General features: G+C 43.4%; 1 protein-coding gene across 9 annotated transcripts in view; it reads right to left on the bottom strand.

The window, feature by feature from the left end:
- PRKAG2 (protein kinase AMP-activated non-catalytic subunit gamma 2) overlaps window positions 1-15052 on the bottom strand; it is a 317328-nt gene that overhangs the window by 22401 nt on the left and 279875 nt on the right. For all 9 annotated transcript variants that reach the window (XM_031665008.1, XM_031665009.1, XM_031665011.1 and 6 more), the window contains one exon: window positions 491-572. In XM_031665008.1, coding sequence (XP_031520868.1) covers window positions 491-572 — 82 coding nt within the window. The remainder of the gene's footprint in view (window positions 1-490; window positions 573-15052) is intronic.

The following is a 15052-nucleotide window of genomic DNA, read 5'->3' as shown; positions in this document are numbered from 1 at the left end:
GAAAAACAGGACAACAGTGTTTGGACCTTACTAGCAGTTCCACCTTCTTACTCAGTATGTAAAAGCAAGGATTTGTGTGTGTGTGTGTGCGTGTGTTTGTTGTTGTTGTTGTTGTTGTTTTGACAGGGTCTCGTTCTGTCACCCAGGCTGGAGTACAGTGCAGTGATCATGGCCTCGATCTCCTGGGCTCAAGTGATCCTCCCACCTTGGCCTCCTGAGTAGCTAATTTTTGTATGTTTTTGTAGAGGTGAGGTCTTGCTATGTTGCCCAGGCTGGCCTCGAACTGCTGGGCTCAAGCGATCTCCCTGCCTTGGCCCCCCAAAGTGCTGAGATTATAGGCATGGGCCACTGCACCCCGCCAGCAAGAAAGTTCTTTAACTTGGAAACATGTTTACTAGGTTGAATTCCAAACTGGCATCTATTAAAATACTTCAGGTTTTCTGCTTTCAAGGTTTCCATTTTCGGTTTTCCTCAGGCCCACACTGCTTACCTACAAAACTTTGTTTTTTACTCTCCCACAGTGGTGCTGCTCGGACACCGTTGGCTACCAAAGCAAAGAAGGCCTTTTTAACCTGAAGAAGAAGAGGAGAAACAAAACACACTTTCAAAGTCCAGGAAGAAAAATATGTGTTTTTTTTTTTTTTTTTTTAAAGACAAGGTTTCACGCTGTTGCCCAGGCTGGAGTACAGTGGCACGATCTTGGCTCACAGTAACCTCGGCTTCCTGAGTTTAATCAAATCTCTCACTTCAGGCTCCCGAGTAGCTGGGATTACAGGCATGCACCACCATGCCTGGCTAACTTTTGTATTTTTGGTAGAAACAGGGTTTCACCATGTTGGCCAGGCTCATCTCGAACTCATGACCTCAAGTAATCCACCCACCTCGGCCTCCCAATGTGTTGGGATTGCGTGAGCCACCGCACCTGGCCAGAAAAATACCCTTAACTAACACATTTGACCAAGCCTTACCAGTTATCTTCCACAGTAAGTTTTGTAAGTTGATAAGCTAAAAATAACGGAATTTATTAACATTACACCTAAAGGCATACAGGGATTAGAAATTATTTTTGAAACTGAAATAATGCAATTAACTTCTATATTTTTCTTATTGTATCTGAAGACTCTTGTCTGCATAGATACTTCATATAATTAAAACCATACAAAAGAATTAAACTTCAGGGTCTAATATCTCTTATATACGGTTATTAATTCATCTGAAAACACTGAAATTGTATCAAATTACCTGAAATAAAAATTTTAATTAATTTTCAGCTCAGTGCTGAAAATGATCCTGTAAATTCAGACAGCAAATAAGTACAGGGAAAATGTCCAATCTTATTAATAACCCAAGAAATGCAAATTAAAACCAAGTATCATTTGTAGATGCTAAATAAGCCAATATTTTAAAGCCGTAGCTCCTAATACAAGGGCTATTATAAAACCACTGGTAGCACCGAACATTGAGAAAATATTTTTTCTAACACAGCTTGTGTCAAGAATCACAAAAGTATTCATATTGCTTGAGCAACAGCTTTTTCTCTTTGAATTATTTTAGGAGTGGCATTCCTGAATCAACAATGTTCCATGTGACATTACTTCTAACCTTGAAAACTGAAAAAAATCCACCTCCCAAACAAAATAAAACTTACCAAGTACTAGCATACCAATGAGAAAAAAAATCAAATAATTAACATAATTATGATGTTTTCATAACTATATTAAGAAAGGTCAATGACAATAAAAATGTAACTGTAAAATTATACATTATGATACTTATAAAAATACGTGTTTAAATGGAAACAATAAGAAATGGACAAAAAAAATTAAACTGATACATTAAGAAACTGGGATGGTAAAATGTTTCTTTAAAAAAAGTGTTACACTACGGTATGGTATAGTTTTTTTTTTAACTAAAAGTAAATTATTCTCTTCTCACTCACTACTTAAAAAAAACTCTTGTTGGCCAGGCATGGTGGCCCACGCCTATAATCCTAGCACTTTGGGAAGCCACCTGAGATGGGCAGATCACCTGAGGCCAGGAATTTGAGACCAGCCTGGCCAACATGGTGAAACCTCATGTCCACTAAAAATACAAAAATTAGCTGGGCATGGTGGTGCACACCTGTAATTCCAGCTACTCGGGAAGCTAAGGCACAAGAATCACTTGAACCTGGGAGGTGGTGGCTGTAGTGAAGCGAGATCACGCCACTGCACTCCAGCCTGAGTGACAGAGTGAGACTCTGTCTCAAACAAACAAACAAACAAAACAAACAAAACTCTTGTTAACTTAATAATGAAAACAATTGCAGGAACCTAGGGCAGATGACTTTAGGACTAATAACTTAGTACCTATTTATTCCCTTATTGTGATACACTTTGCCTTATATGGAACTACTCATGATGTATCTAGTTCACCTACACAAGAATATAAGGACTACTGGTGCATCAGGGGAGCTCATCGATTATTTCATGCATTTATTTTAATCCATCCAGCACTGAGTCCTGAATATAGCAGGGATTGTATATATTAGTCAAATGAACTACAAGAGAACGAAGACGGGGAAATGAGTAGAGCCAACCCAGTGATGTGGGAGAGCAACAGTAACTGAGTGGCATTCAGAAACTCATCAACTGTTTCTGAATCACACCTTTATCAAAAAGGCACAAATATACACTGTTTCTGTAACTAAATGGCATCCAGGAAAGGTGTGCCCATTTGAATGGTTTGCTATTTGTACCCTGGGCATCTCTGATCATGGTCCTAGAATATATTATAGAAGAATATAGTGGAAAAGTCGCATGTAAATAGACTTTAAAACACACTGAATATCTAGTAAGTTTGCTAAACTGGTTGGAATAGAATGGGAATGGGGGCACCTTTTATGTTTTATTTGTATTTTATTTTTTTGGGGACGGGGTCTCACTTTGTCACCCAGGCTGGAGTATAGTGGTGTGACCTTGGCTCACTGTAGTCTCACTGCACCCTGCCCCCACCTGCCCCTGCCGGGCTCAAGTAATTCTCCCACCTCAGCCTTCCAAGAAGCTGGGACCGCAGGCACATGCCATCATGTCCAGATAATTTTTTCTTGTAAAGGCAGGATCTTGCTATGTTGCCCAGACTGGTCTCACACTCCTGGGCTTAAGTGATCCTCCTGCCTTGACCTCCCAAAGTGTTAGAATTACAGGCATGAGCCACTGCGCCTGGCCAGGGGCATCTTTTAAAAGCACAAATTGCTTACCGTTTCCTTCAAAATGACAGATTTAGCAGAGAAAATAAATGTTAAAAAACATTAATGAGGATCATTCATGAAACCCTAAGTAGCCATAGGTATTGAAAAGCTATTCCAGAAAGTTCCGAGTTTGGCATAATGAAATAGTTGAAAACAACTATACAAGTTGTACAAAAGCCAGGAAACACTATTTGAAGGCTCTGGAGGGCATCAACACAGGGAGGATTCTGGGAGCCACAATTCTTGAAAGAAAAGAAGGCTATGAACTGAGCACCACATTCATTCTGCAATTTTTCTGAGGGCTTTTCCCACATCATCTTCACACAGGTGAATTTCAACAAGAAGCTGAAATTTATCAAGAAGAATCAAACAAATCCCAGGTAAGATAAACACAAAGAAAACCATAACTAAGCATGTCATAGACAAGATGCTAAAAACCAAAGGGAAAGGGAAAGTCAGCCAGAGGGAAAAAGACACATTGACTTTCAAAAGGGTAACAATCAGGCTGACCGCTGACTTTCCAGCAGAAACTGTGAAGGTCAGAAGACAACAGAAAGAAAACTTTAAGATGCTAAAAGAAAAAACCTGCCAAGCTAGGTTAGAGCATACATCCAGTGAACACATCCTTCAGAAAGGATTTGCAAAATAAGGTTTCTCGGATAAACAAAAGCAGAGAAAATTGTCACCAACCAACCAGCATTAAGAAATAAACTTAAGGGAGGCCAGGCGCAGTGGCTCATGCCTGTAATCCCAGCACTTTGGGAGGCTGAGGCGGGTGGATCACTTGAGGTCAGGAGTTCAAGACCAGACTGGCCAACAGGTGAAAAAACCCCGTCTATACCAAAAATACAAAAATTAGTCAGGTGTGGTAGTGAGCGCCTGTAATCCCAGCTACTCGGGAGGCTGAGGCAGGAGAATCGCTTCAACCCAGGAGGTGGAGGTTGCAATGAGCTGAGGCCATGCCACTGCACTCCAGCCCGGGTGACAGAGTAAGACTCCGCCTCAAAAAAATAAAAAGAAATACTTAAGGGAGTCCTTTGCACTGAAGGAAAGATTCTAGACCTGCACAGAACTGTAGGAGGGAACAAAGAGCACAGGAGAGGGCAGAGATGTGGCTAAACATAAATCAATACTGTGTAAAGCCAGAGTAATGATATCCTGTGGGATTCATAACTTATATAGAAGCAAAATATACAACAATAGCACATAGGGTAGGAGAGGGTTTAACTTCTGTATACTTTTTTTGCATTGTTTGGGAGATGGTAAATTATTATTAAAAGATGGAGAGTAGTAAGTCAAAGATGCTACGTAATCTGTAAGATAGCCTCTGAAAGATTAACAAAAGAATGTATAACTAAGTTCACATGTTCTCATTCATTTGTGGGAGCTAAAAATTAAAACTGAGCTCATGGAGATAGAGAGTAGAATGATGATTACCACAGGCTGGGAAGGGTAGTAGGGGTGTGTGGGGGGGCAGGAAGTAGGGACAGTTCGTGGATAAAAAATTATAGTCAGCATGAATACGATCTAGCATTTGATGGCACAACAGGGTGACTACAGTCAACAATTATTTATTGTACATTTAAAAATAACCAATAATTGGGATGTATGTAATGTAAATAAATGATAAATGCTTGAGGTTATGGACACCCCATTTATCCTGATGTGATTATTACACATTGTATGCCTGTATCAAATTATTTCATGCACCCCTTAAGTATATACATACGATGTACCCACAAAAATGAAAAAAGAATGTATAACTAAAAAGCTAGCAGAGGAGAAAAATGGGTTAAACATAGTTTGTTAAATCGAGCGAAGAAGGAATAAAAGAACAAGTCAATAGAAAACATAAAAAACGCATAGCAAAATGGTAGACAAACCTAACTATAGCAGTAATTGCATGAAATGAAAATGGACTAAACAGTAATTAAATGCTATTCTAGGCATTTATTGTATGGTTTAATTGCAATTGTTAATATAGAAAGTAAATAAATGAACCTTGTATATGACCTAAGTCCTGGGATCCTATTAAGGACTGCCTTTCTCTAATAAGGGCGGAGGAGTCCAATAGATCTAAACCATAGAAGAGACCATGTGAGAGCCAAACAAGAGGCCTTCCTTTAGTGGACACATTTCTAGAAGCTTCTGGAAGAGACTATTGTATCCAGCTTCAAGACATAAATGACTGAGCACAGTGGACATCTACAATCAAAAATCTCTGGTAAAATGATGTAGTAATTTAAAAAATTCAAGAATAAATATTGTTATTAGCTTAGTTTGTGAATATTTTGATATTTTGATACTTAATGTTTACACCTTGTACAAATGATCACATGTAGATCCAACAGATTTTAATGGACACTTTTACACTACAGTGAGCCTCATCACACCTCAAGCTTAAAAGAATGACACCAACAAAAGCAGGGGTTTAATTTTAACACTCAAATATGATGACTGTTACTTCAGACTCAGAAAAAAAATCCTGCTTCCCTATGATAAATTCTCAGACTAATCTGCTACGAAAACGTTTAGCCCCCCAAATGCTGCAGTTACTGTTTACAGTGAGGCCACTGTGAACAACACAAACAGGAAATAACTGCATAACACCAATTTTTAAGGTGGCAAATACATGTATGGAAACTATACGGGGTAATAATACGGATGTTAGAAACTGATCACGCATGCTGAACCAAGTTAATTCTGAGATGAAAGACACTGATGCTGCATGGTCAATGGCAAGGAGGGATGGAGGGAGGAATTAATTTCAGACAGTATCGGTCCAATAGACAGATCGATGTATGTATGTATGAATGACAGGGTCTCGCTCTGTTGCCCAGGCTGGAGCGCAGTGGCAGGAACATGGCTCAATGCAGTCTCAACCTCCTGGATTCAAGTGATTCTCCCGCCTCAGCCTCCTGAGTAGCTGAGACCACAGGTACACACCACCACAGCCAGCTTTTTATTTTGTTATTTTTTGTAGAGACAGGGTGCCGCTATGTTGCCTAGGCGGGTCGTGAACTCAAGTGATCCTCCTGCTTCTGCCTACCAAAGTGCTGGGATTCCAGAGGCAAGCCACTTCACCCAGCCCAATGGCAAGGTTTATAGAGAGAAAAGTCCCAGTGAAGCAGTAGTTCAAGGGCAAAGAGAATGTTAAGAATTTAATGTGAAAAGTGGTATCTCTTCTGCAACAGAAGGTAAAACAACCAGGGCTCACGGAAGTACATGGAGTGAATTAAGACGCCATCCCGCTGCTTGTCAACGAGCTAAGGTGCTACACTTACTGGACTTCAGCTTCTTGTTTTCCACATAAAATGCGTATCTCTACAGAACACGGACACTGCTTCATTTCTCAAACTGAAATCACATGCACAGCAGCTCACTTCATTTTCCTGATGGCCTCAAGCACCAAGGCTTTCCCACAGGCCCCTTCGCCCGCCAGCTGGGTGGTGTCCACTCAGTCACTTAACCCTCTGTGAGCCTCAACATTCTGTTATAAAATGGGGCTAATGGATATTTCCTCACAGGTGTAGGGTGTGGATTGAATGGACTAGTATTTGAAGATATTCAGTATAGTACTCAGCATTAACAGCCAAGAAGAACAAATGCTTAAAATTTCCACCCTATACTGACCAAACCAGAAGCCAACAGAAATTTATTTATTTTTTTTCATTTTGGAGACAGGGTCTTACTCTGTTGCCCAGGCTCGAGTATAGTGGTATGATCACGGCTCACTGCAGCCTCAACCTCATAGGCTCAAGTGATCCTTCTGCCTCAGCCTCCTGAGTAGCTGGGCTCACAGGCACATGCCACCATGCTTGGCTAATTTTTAAATCTTTTTGTAGATATGGGGTCTTGCCATGTGCCCAGGTTGGTCTCAAACTCTAGGCCTCAAGTGATCCTCCTGCTTCGGCCTCCCAAAGTGCTGGGATGAAAGATTTATTCTTTTAATTTCACCCACATACACCATTGACCTGTCTGCAGGTCACGGAGGAAGTCTCAGTTCCATCCTTCAAAGACCTCATATAATATTCCAAATGTACAAGACACTCATACAATGCATTAAAAAGCAGTGTCCTGGGCGAGCTCGTGACGGGCCTGACACTTGTCGTTTTGCCGACTATCTTCGCAATAATGAAATCTTCTAAAACTTGGCTTTAAGAACACATGCATGGAGCTGTTTATAAAGCAATTTAAAATTACACTTGGAAAATTCTCCATAATTACAGATGGCACAGGGTGTTCCAATTAACTAATAAACAGGATACAAAGAGGACTAATACAATCTGGTTCTAATCTGCAGGAAAAATCCTGTCAGCGGTCTCGAGTACCTCTGAAAATTTCTTTCCTTTTAACTGATATGCAATTTGCTCGAACTATGATTAATTTTAAAATTTACATTTTAATAGGATTTTCAAACAAGCAAATGTGATAATTAGATAAGAAAAGATGGGAAATAAAATTTTCATAGAGAGGTAAGTTTTTAGAATAGTGGGCAGGCCCGAGCTGCTCTAAGAGACTCTGGCAGTCTCTACCAAGGTGCATATCTGTGTTCCCAGAATGGGAAGCTGGTTCCTCTGATGCCTCACTGCTTTCTACACAGCTTCACGCTGATTTTCAGTAATTGATTGTGAAGCTTTTAAAATTAATGCTGATATCTACTGCATCAAGAAGGGTCCAGCTTCTGAAATATGGTCCTCGAGACTCTTCTCCGTCCAGGCCCAGGCCTCCCTTGCCAGCTGCATGACTCCTTCCTCCCTGAACTCATCTTCCGTGCCCCTCCATGCCCCAGTACTCCTTCAACTTCAGAGGAACAGCTGTCCACCATCATCATGGAAGGACTGTTTTCTGGAGGAAATGAACTGCTCCAGAAAGAAAACACACAGATAGGAACATGTGGCCTCCAGTGAAAAAGACGGCTGGCTACTGCTCTTCAGTGAAGCCCACCAAGCAAGAAGCCCACGTGAGAACTTGGTGTGTCCATGCCAACTGTTAGCGGTCACTCTTAATTATGAATGAATGGGCAGCCATCTGACAGGGCCCTGAATGCTGAAGTCACACAAGTCCCAGTTTCATACAGATCTCACTAGAACTTAGGGGAAAAAAAATCTTCCAAAAAGTGGAACAGAAAGAAATGGAAAAAACGATGGGAAAAGAGTATTAAAGATCAACTCAGGGGGTCTCAGAGCTGCTCACTGAAGTTCCAGAGAAAAGCAAGCACTGGGAAGAAAACAACTGAGGAAAGAATGTAAGGAAGGCTAGGCACGGTGGCTTTGGGAGGCCGCAGTGCTGAGGATCGCTTGAGCCTAGGGGTTCAAGACCCATCAGGGCAACATAGTGAAACCCGGCTTCTACAAAAAATAAAATAATTAACTGAATGTGGTGGTGCACGCCTGTAGTCTCAGCTACTTGGGAGGCTGTGGCAGGAGGATCGCTTGAGCCCAGGAACTGGTGGCTGCAGTGGGCTGTGACTGCACTACCATACTCCAGCCTGGGTAACACAGTGAAACCCTATCTCTAAAATAAATAAATAAAAAATTTAAAAAAGAAACAATGCAAGGACTAGAGACCTGGATACTAAGAATGTCAGGTTCCAGGGGGAAGTCACCTGCCTGGCACCATGAACTGACCACAAGACACATGATGATGGAATCTTAGGGTACCAGGTAGAAAGCGAGAGCCACAAAAGCTTCAAGGGGGAAAAATAAAATCACATATAAAGGTTGGGGATTTTAAAAAAACAACAGATTTCTCTTTATCAGCACTGGTAGCTAGAAGGAATGGAATGATATTAGTACCTTCCAAATTCTTAAAAATGATTTCTGTTATGGAATTCTAGATGTAGCAGTCTACAGGTTGAACATAAGTGATATATAAAATTTCAAGTAATACATTCCCACGCATCTTTTCTTGGGAGGTTTTATGGACTCAGTGTGTTTGGTTCAACGGCTCAACAGGTTGTTTCTGTGGAATATGACAAGAGTAAGTAAGGCACAGGAGCAGGAGACTATGTCTTTATTGTCAGTTTTTTGGTACCACTTGACAGATGTTATTAATACTGCTTTGAAAAATTCTCAGTCACTAGTCTGCTCTGCTCCAGCACATTCCCGAGCCCCAGCCCATGCGTGGCAGGGGCTGCCATTCTCCCTCCCTGGTTCTCAGCCAGTTTTCATCTTTTCTAGAATATTCACATGCTCTCATTTCTTCTGTCCTTGATGCCATATCAAGTGATCCTATGTATAATTTTGCATACTGAGGAATCTTTCTGCATTTCCATTACTATCAGCTATCCCACCTGGTTTCAAGTCATCTGTAAATTAGATGATGCCATCAACAAAATCAATATTCAAGTCATCGTTCCAAAGCTGAAGAGCGTGGGGTACAAGAAAGCTCTGGCGTACCCCCAGTTTCTCAGCTGGGGCTCCCCAGAAGGCAGAGTGTATTTGGGAATGTGATGCCAGGGAGCAGAAGTACAGGAAGGGAGGAAGGAGACGGGTGGGTGGGTGAGTCAGTGCAGGACGCGTTCCTGAGCCGCCGCCGCGGGGCCCACTGATGCTGATGCCAGCGAGATCTTCCTAGGACTGCATGTAGCTGCTGGCTCCCGTCCTCCCCTGGCGGAGGAAGCTGGGGCACATGGCATGGTCCTGAGCTGAGGGCCGTCCCACTGCCCCTACACAGAGTAGGGAGCACTGGACTATGAGGTGATGTGAATGGATTTGGAAATGGCACACGAGAGGCATCCAACACAATTAGAAACCTTACTCCAGGTTGATCGAGATTTAAACATTAATTGTTCACCTGGCTGCCTGGCTGCCAAGCTGCAGCTCTGCGTCTCATCCTCTGGGACCTCGTGCCAGGCTCTGCCAGCCTAGTCTAGCTGGAATCCAGATGTGCCTGTTGTGGCACGGCCATCTATGCAACAGCCACAAAAGAAAGGCAGGTGAATCTCCTGTAAATTTTGTTTTGGTCAATTCATGACAGATTGCATTCATTCATATATCTCAGCTGGGATTGATACTACATTCCCCAGCCTCTGCTTTTTGAGAAATCTATCTGCTCTTTCATCTCTGGCCTCCGAAATCAGATCTCTTCTCTGCAATTCCTCCAATACCACGAACATTAGGAATCTCCTTGTAAGTTCCCTTTGATGCTAGAATGTGATTCATCTGGATCGAAATGAGACAGGGTTTGTGCTGACAGGTGCTCTCCACAACTATTGTGGGCTTTAGTTTCCTCGAATCACTATTACTTTACCTCTTCCACTTTGAAGATCATTTTCCTTGATAATGAACGAAGTATAATTTAAGCTGAACAGTTCTGTTTTCTCTTTGTTGACATCAGCAGCATCAGCCTGGAACAATAGGGCTGGGACTTCTCTTTCCTTCTTGCTTTTAAAATAATCAAGCGCCCCTTCCCTTTGTGCCTCTTAATTTTAACACTAAACTAGGATTGTTCTGGGCAGCTCCCTCCTATTCAAGCTCTCCTTTTACTTTATTTTTGATCATGTGCTCTGCATTCTATATTCTCTACTCATTCTTTGAGGTGGGTGGATCACTTGAGGTCAGGAGTTTGAGACCAGTCTGGCCAACATGGTGAAACCAAGCCTTTACTAAAAATACAAAAATTAGCTAGGTGCCTGCCTGTAATCCCAGCTACTCAGGAGGCTGAGGTGGGGAGAACTGCTTCAAGTGAGCCGAGATTGTGCCACTGCACTCCAGCCTGGGCGACAGAGCGAGAGTCTGTCTCAAAAAAAAAAAAAAAAAAAAAAAAAAAAAAAGTGCTTGGTAAACAGCCACTTATTTGGATACTTGCTTGGTTTTTATTGGCATTATTCAAAATCACAATGCCTGCAATAATGTAAGCAACAAAATGAAGTTGTTCTGGATTATAACCCAAAGAATAAAATAAATATCCATAAATCCATACTGAAATAAATGACTGAATAAATAAATAGATGGAGAAGAGACAAATCTCCCTTGCAGAAAAATCTCAACGAACTCACGTAGCTGCTCAGCTCTCACAGAGGTGAAGCATCACTCCCCACTGGCTAAGTGTGGGCTGTAGGTGGTGACTTCCTTCTTGGGACTACGGCATGGAAAGGAGAAAGAAGAAGAATCTCATGGTGGAAATTCCTGGCACACCTCAGCCAGGTAATGGAGAGTGGTAAGTCCCGCAGGCAGTAAGCACCCTGGAGATGGTGTGATGAAAAGGGCACTTTACCTGTCTCTGGCCTTCCTCCTCCAAAGCCACATTCCCAGTCTAATCATGATAAATCATGCAAATCTCAATAGAGGGCATTCTAGAAAATACCTGACCGACACTCCTCAAAACCGTCAAGGTGTCAAACACAGGGAGCGTCTGTCTGAGAAGCTGTCTCACCTAAGGAGGCATGATGATGAGACATGATGGGGTAACCTAGATGGGATCCTCCAACAGAAATGGCATTATGTAAAAACTAAGGAAATCTGAAGAAAGCATGGACTTTAGCAAATAATCATGTATCAACACTGGTTCATTAACTGGGACAAATATAGACCCACAGTAACGCAAGATGTCAAAATTAAACTGGATGTGGGGTATATGCAAACTCTCTGTACTAGCTTTGCCATGTTTCTGTAAATCTACAACTCTTATAAAATAAAACATTTGTTAAAAAAAATAAAGCTATCATTTGTAGAGTGTTACTAAAAGAAGTCACATTGCCACTGTGAGGAAAAGCCTAGATCGTTCCTAATGCTTCCCCCACCAATCCTAGGGTGTGAGAATTTCATTATGAAATTTTATTTATTTTTGGGCCTCTCATAATCCTTGAGGTGTCATCTTTTGGAATCACTAACTGATGTGGTTTGGCCATGTCCCCACCCAAATCTCATCTTGAATTGAAGCTCCCATAATTCCCACGTGTGGTGGGAGGGACCCAGTGGGAGGTAACTGAATCATGGGGAAAGTCTTTCCCGTGCTGTTCCCACGATAGCAAGTCTCAAAAGATTTGATTTTTTTTTTTTTAAGACAGATTCTTGCTCTGTCACCCAGGCTGGTGTGCAGTGGTGCAATCTTGGCTCACTGAAACCTCTGCCTTCTGGGTTCAAGCAATTCTCCTACCTCAGCCTCCCGAATAGCTGGGACCACAGGTACCCACCATCAAGCCCAGCTACTTTTCATATTTTTAGTAGAGACAGGGTTTTGCCGTGTTGGTCAGGCTGGTCTCAAACTCCTGGTCTCAAGTGATCCACCCACCTCGGCCTCCCAGAGTGCTGGGATTACAGGTGTGAGACACCACACCCAGCAATCTGATGGTTTTAGAAAGAGGAGTTCCCCTGCACAAGCTCTCTCTCTCTGCTTGCTGCCATCCATGTAAGACATGACTTGCTTCTTGCCTTCCACCTTGATTGTGAGGCCTCCCCAGTCACATGGAACTGTGAGTCCATTAAACCTCTTTTCCTTTATAAATTACCCAGTCTCAGGTATGTCTTTATTGGCAGCATGAAAACGGGTTAATACACTAACTGATACCTATCTTTCTCTGAATTCCTGGGCTTGTCTGGAAGGGAATGGGATGTCCCCCCTTTCTACTGTGCCAGTCACTAAGTTACTGTCTCTTGGCTCCATGTCCACCCCTCTAACTTGGCTCCGTGATGCTGGGACTTTGTAGGCCCTGTTTCGGTGTTGCCAGCTGCCTCTATTTCAGGCTCTGACAATAAAGGAGTCTAGGGAGGGATTCAAAGCCGGAGCAGGAGGAAGCTTGCTCCTCCCGTCAGCGGCCAGCAGGGTTCCTGTCTGCCTGCAGCTCCCGTGAGTTCCACCCAGGCAATGCCTTACCTGGGCACTGTAGGAGCAGCAGCTGAATACAGTTTGTTGTTTTCCCATTTTGTGCGAAATGAGCTTCCTCAAGCCCCCCACTCAAGAGACATAAGCACCAGCTAGAAGGCACATGCCAGGATGCCCTCTCCTCCATGACACTGTAGAGTACATCAGACTCAGCATCATGGTAAAATGTGGGTCACTGAGCCTCATCTCCCCATTTCAGATTCGGGTCTGAGATTGGGTCCGATGAGCTGTGTTTTTGTAAGTTCCAGTTGATGCTGAGCTACTGGTCTGGGAACCAGACTTTGAGAACACTGCCTTAGAGGTCTTTATTTATCCTTTCAGTTACAAGTTAACTTAGATCCAGTTAACATTTGCTTATGTTCTTTTTCTGTTTAAATAACTGGTGTGGCTTCTGTCTCCTGACTGAACCTTGACTGATCAAGAAACTGGCACCATGGCCAGGCACGGTGGCTCAAAACTGTAGTCCCAGCACTTTGGGAGGCGGAGGCAGACAGGTCAAGAAGCCAGGAGTTTGAGGACAGCCTGTCCAACATGGTGAAACCCCACCACCTCTACTAAAAATACAAAAAATTAGCCAGGTGTGGTGGCGGGCGCCTGAAATCCCAGCTACTTGGGTGGTTGAGGCACAAGAATTGCTTGAACCTGGGAGGTGGAGGTTGCAGTGAGCCAAGATCATACCACTGTACTTCAGCCTGGGTGACAGAGTGAGACCCTATCTTAAAAAAAAAAAAAAAAAAAAGAAGAAGAAGAAGAAGAAAGAAAAGAAACGGCCAAGACTGGTTCCTAGAAACAGAGGACTTGGAATTGGTTTCCCATCAGTGGGTTTAACACAGTGTTGAGCTCTTTGTCAGTGGGAAATCAGATTCCTGTAATCCAGGGCAGGCCATGGCACTGTGACTAAACAAGTCATCATCTGTGACTGTGGTGACATCTGGGTGCCAGGGCCCACATGGCCACTGTACTGGCCATTGACACAGAAGCCAGGACCAAAGGACTCAGTGTGAGAGCCTCCTGTGAGTATGCTGGGGCCTCTGAGAAAACCACAAGCCCGGGTACGGGACCTGCACTTACAGACAGAGAACCCAACAGCCTCTATGGTAGTCCCCAGAGAATCTATTTCTCGTAGCTACAGGGCTGTTTCCAAAACCAAACACAAAGCATAACTCTGCGGGGTGTGGATGCACAGGCAGAATTGGCGGCATCTCTGGGTTTCATGGGAAAGCCGGGCATGGATCTGGAAGGAGCGGGACCCTGGCACCGGACAGAGGGACGTCTGACTGGACTCAGATGAAAGTGAGATTCCAGATCCGGGAGTTCCTCCGAGCCTCCCATGGCAGTGGGAACGGCTGGCTCTCCAGTGTCTGAGAATCACCTTTCTTTACTCGAAAGCCTAGTGACAGGATGGGGCAGACGCCTAGCGCAGGCCTCTCACCCTCCCAAAGAAAACCCCAGCCGGCCATTGCCGCCCCTTGACCTGTAACTAGGGACAGGTTTCTGCATGCAGCAGGGGACGAAACCACTTATACGCCAAACAAACTGTGAGATCTTGCCATTTTACAGTTGCAGAAACCCAGGAAGTATGTATGGGAACGGTGCTAGTAAGTCAGGACAAAGACGAGAAATTTAACACCCGTTTGGTGGGACTGATTGCTCTGAGCGGTCTCACCAGTAATTGTCCGTTAACATTTTGCAAACGTAGCTGGCAGTGGCTCTAACCGCTCACTTGGTTGACTGCCCGAAGTGCAGGGCACTGCTGAGTCCGTGTTTAATAAGGCTGAGATGCCAGGCTTCTGTGGCACAGTGAACTATACAGAAGGAATCCACAGGCTAAGGGAGACAGGGGCACTGGCACGGATTTGTCACGTGCCACTTGCACATTCCATACCCAGAGGACACTCCTCCTGGAGCCCCTGAGGAACATACAGGTGAGGGACCCCTTCAATCGGAAAAGTGAACTTGTCACTGCAGCAGCTGTTCCCAATGTAGTATTTTGGG

This window comes from Papio anubis, chromosome 4 (assembly GCF_008728515.1).
Source record: "Papio anubis isolate 15944 chromosome 4, Panubis1.0, whole genome shotgun sequence".
Taxonomy (NCBI): domain Eukaryota; kingdom Metazoa; phylum Chordata; class Mammalia; order Primates; family Cercopithecidae; genus Papio; species Papio anubis.
This window is presented reverse-complemented; position numbering and strand designations above follow the sequence as displayed.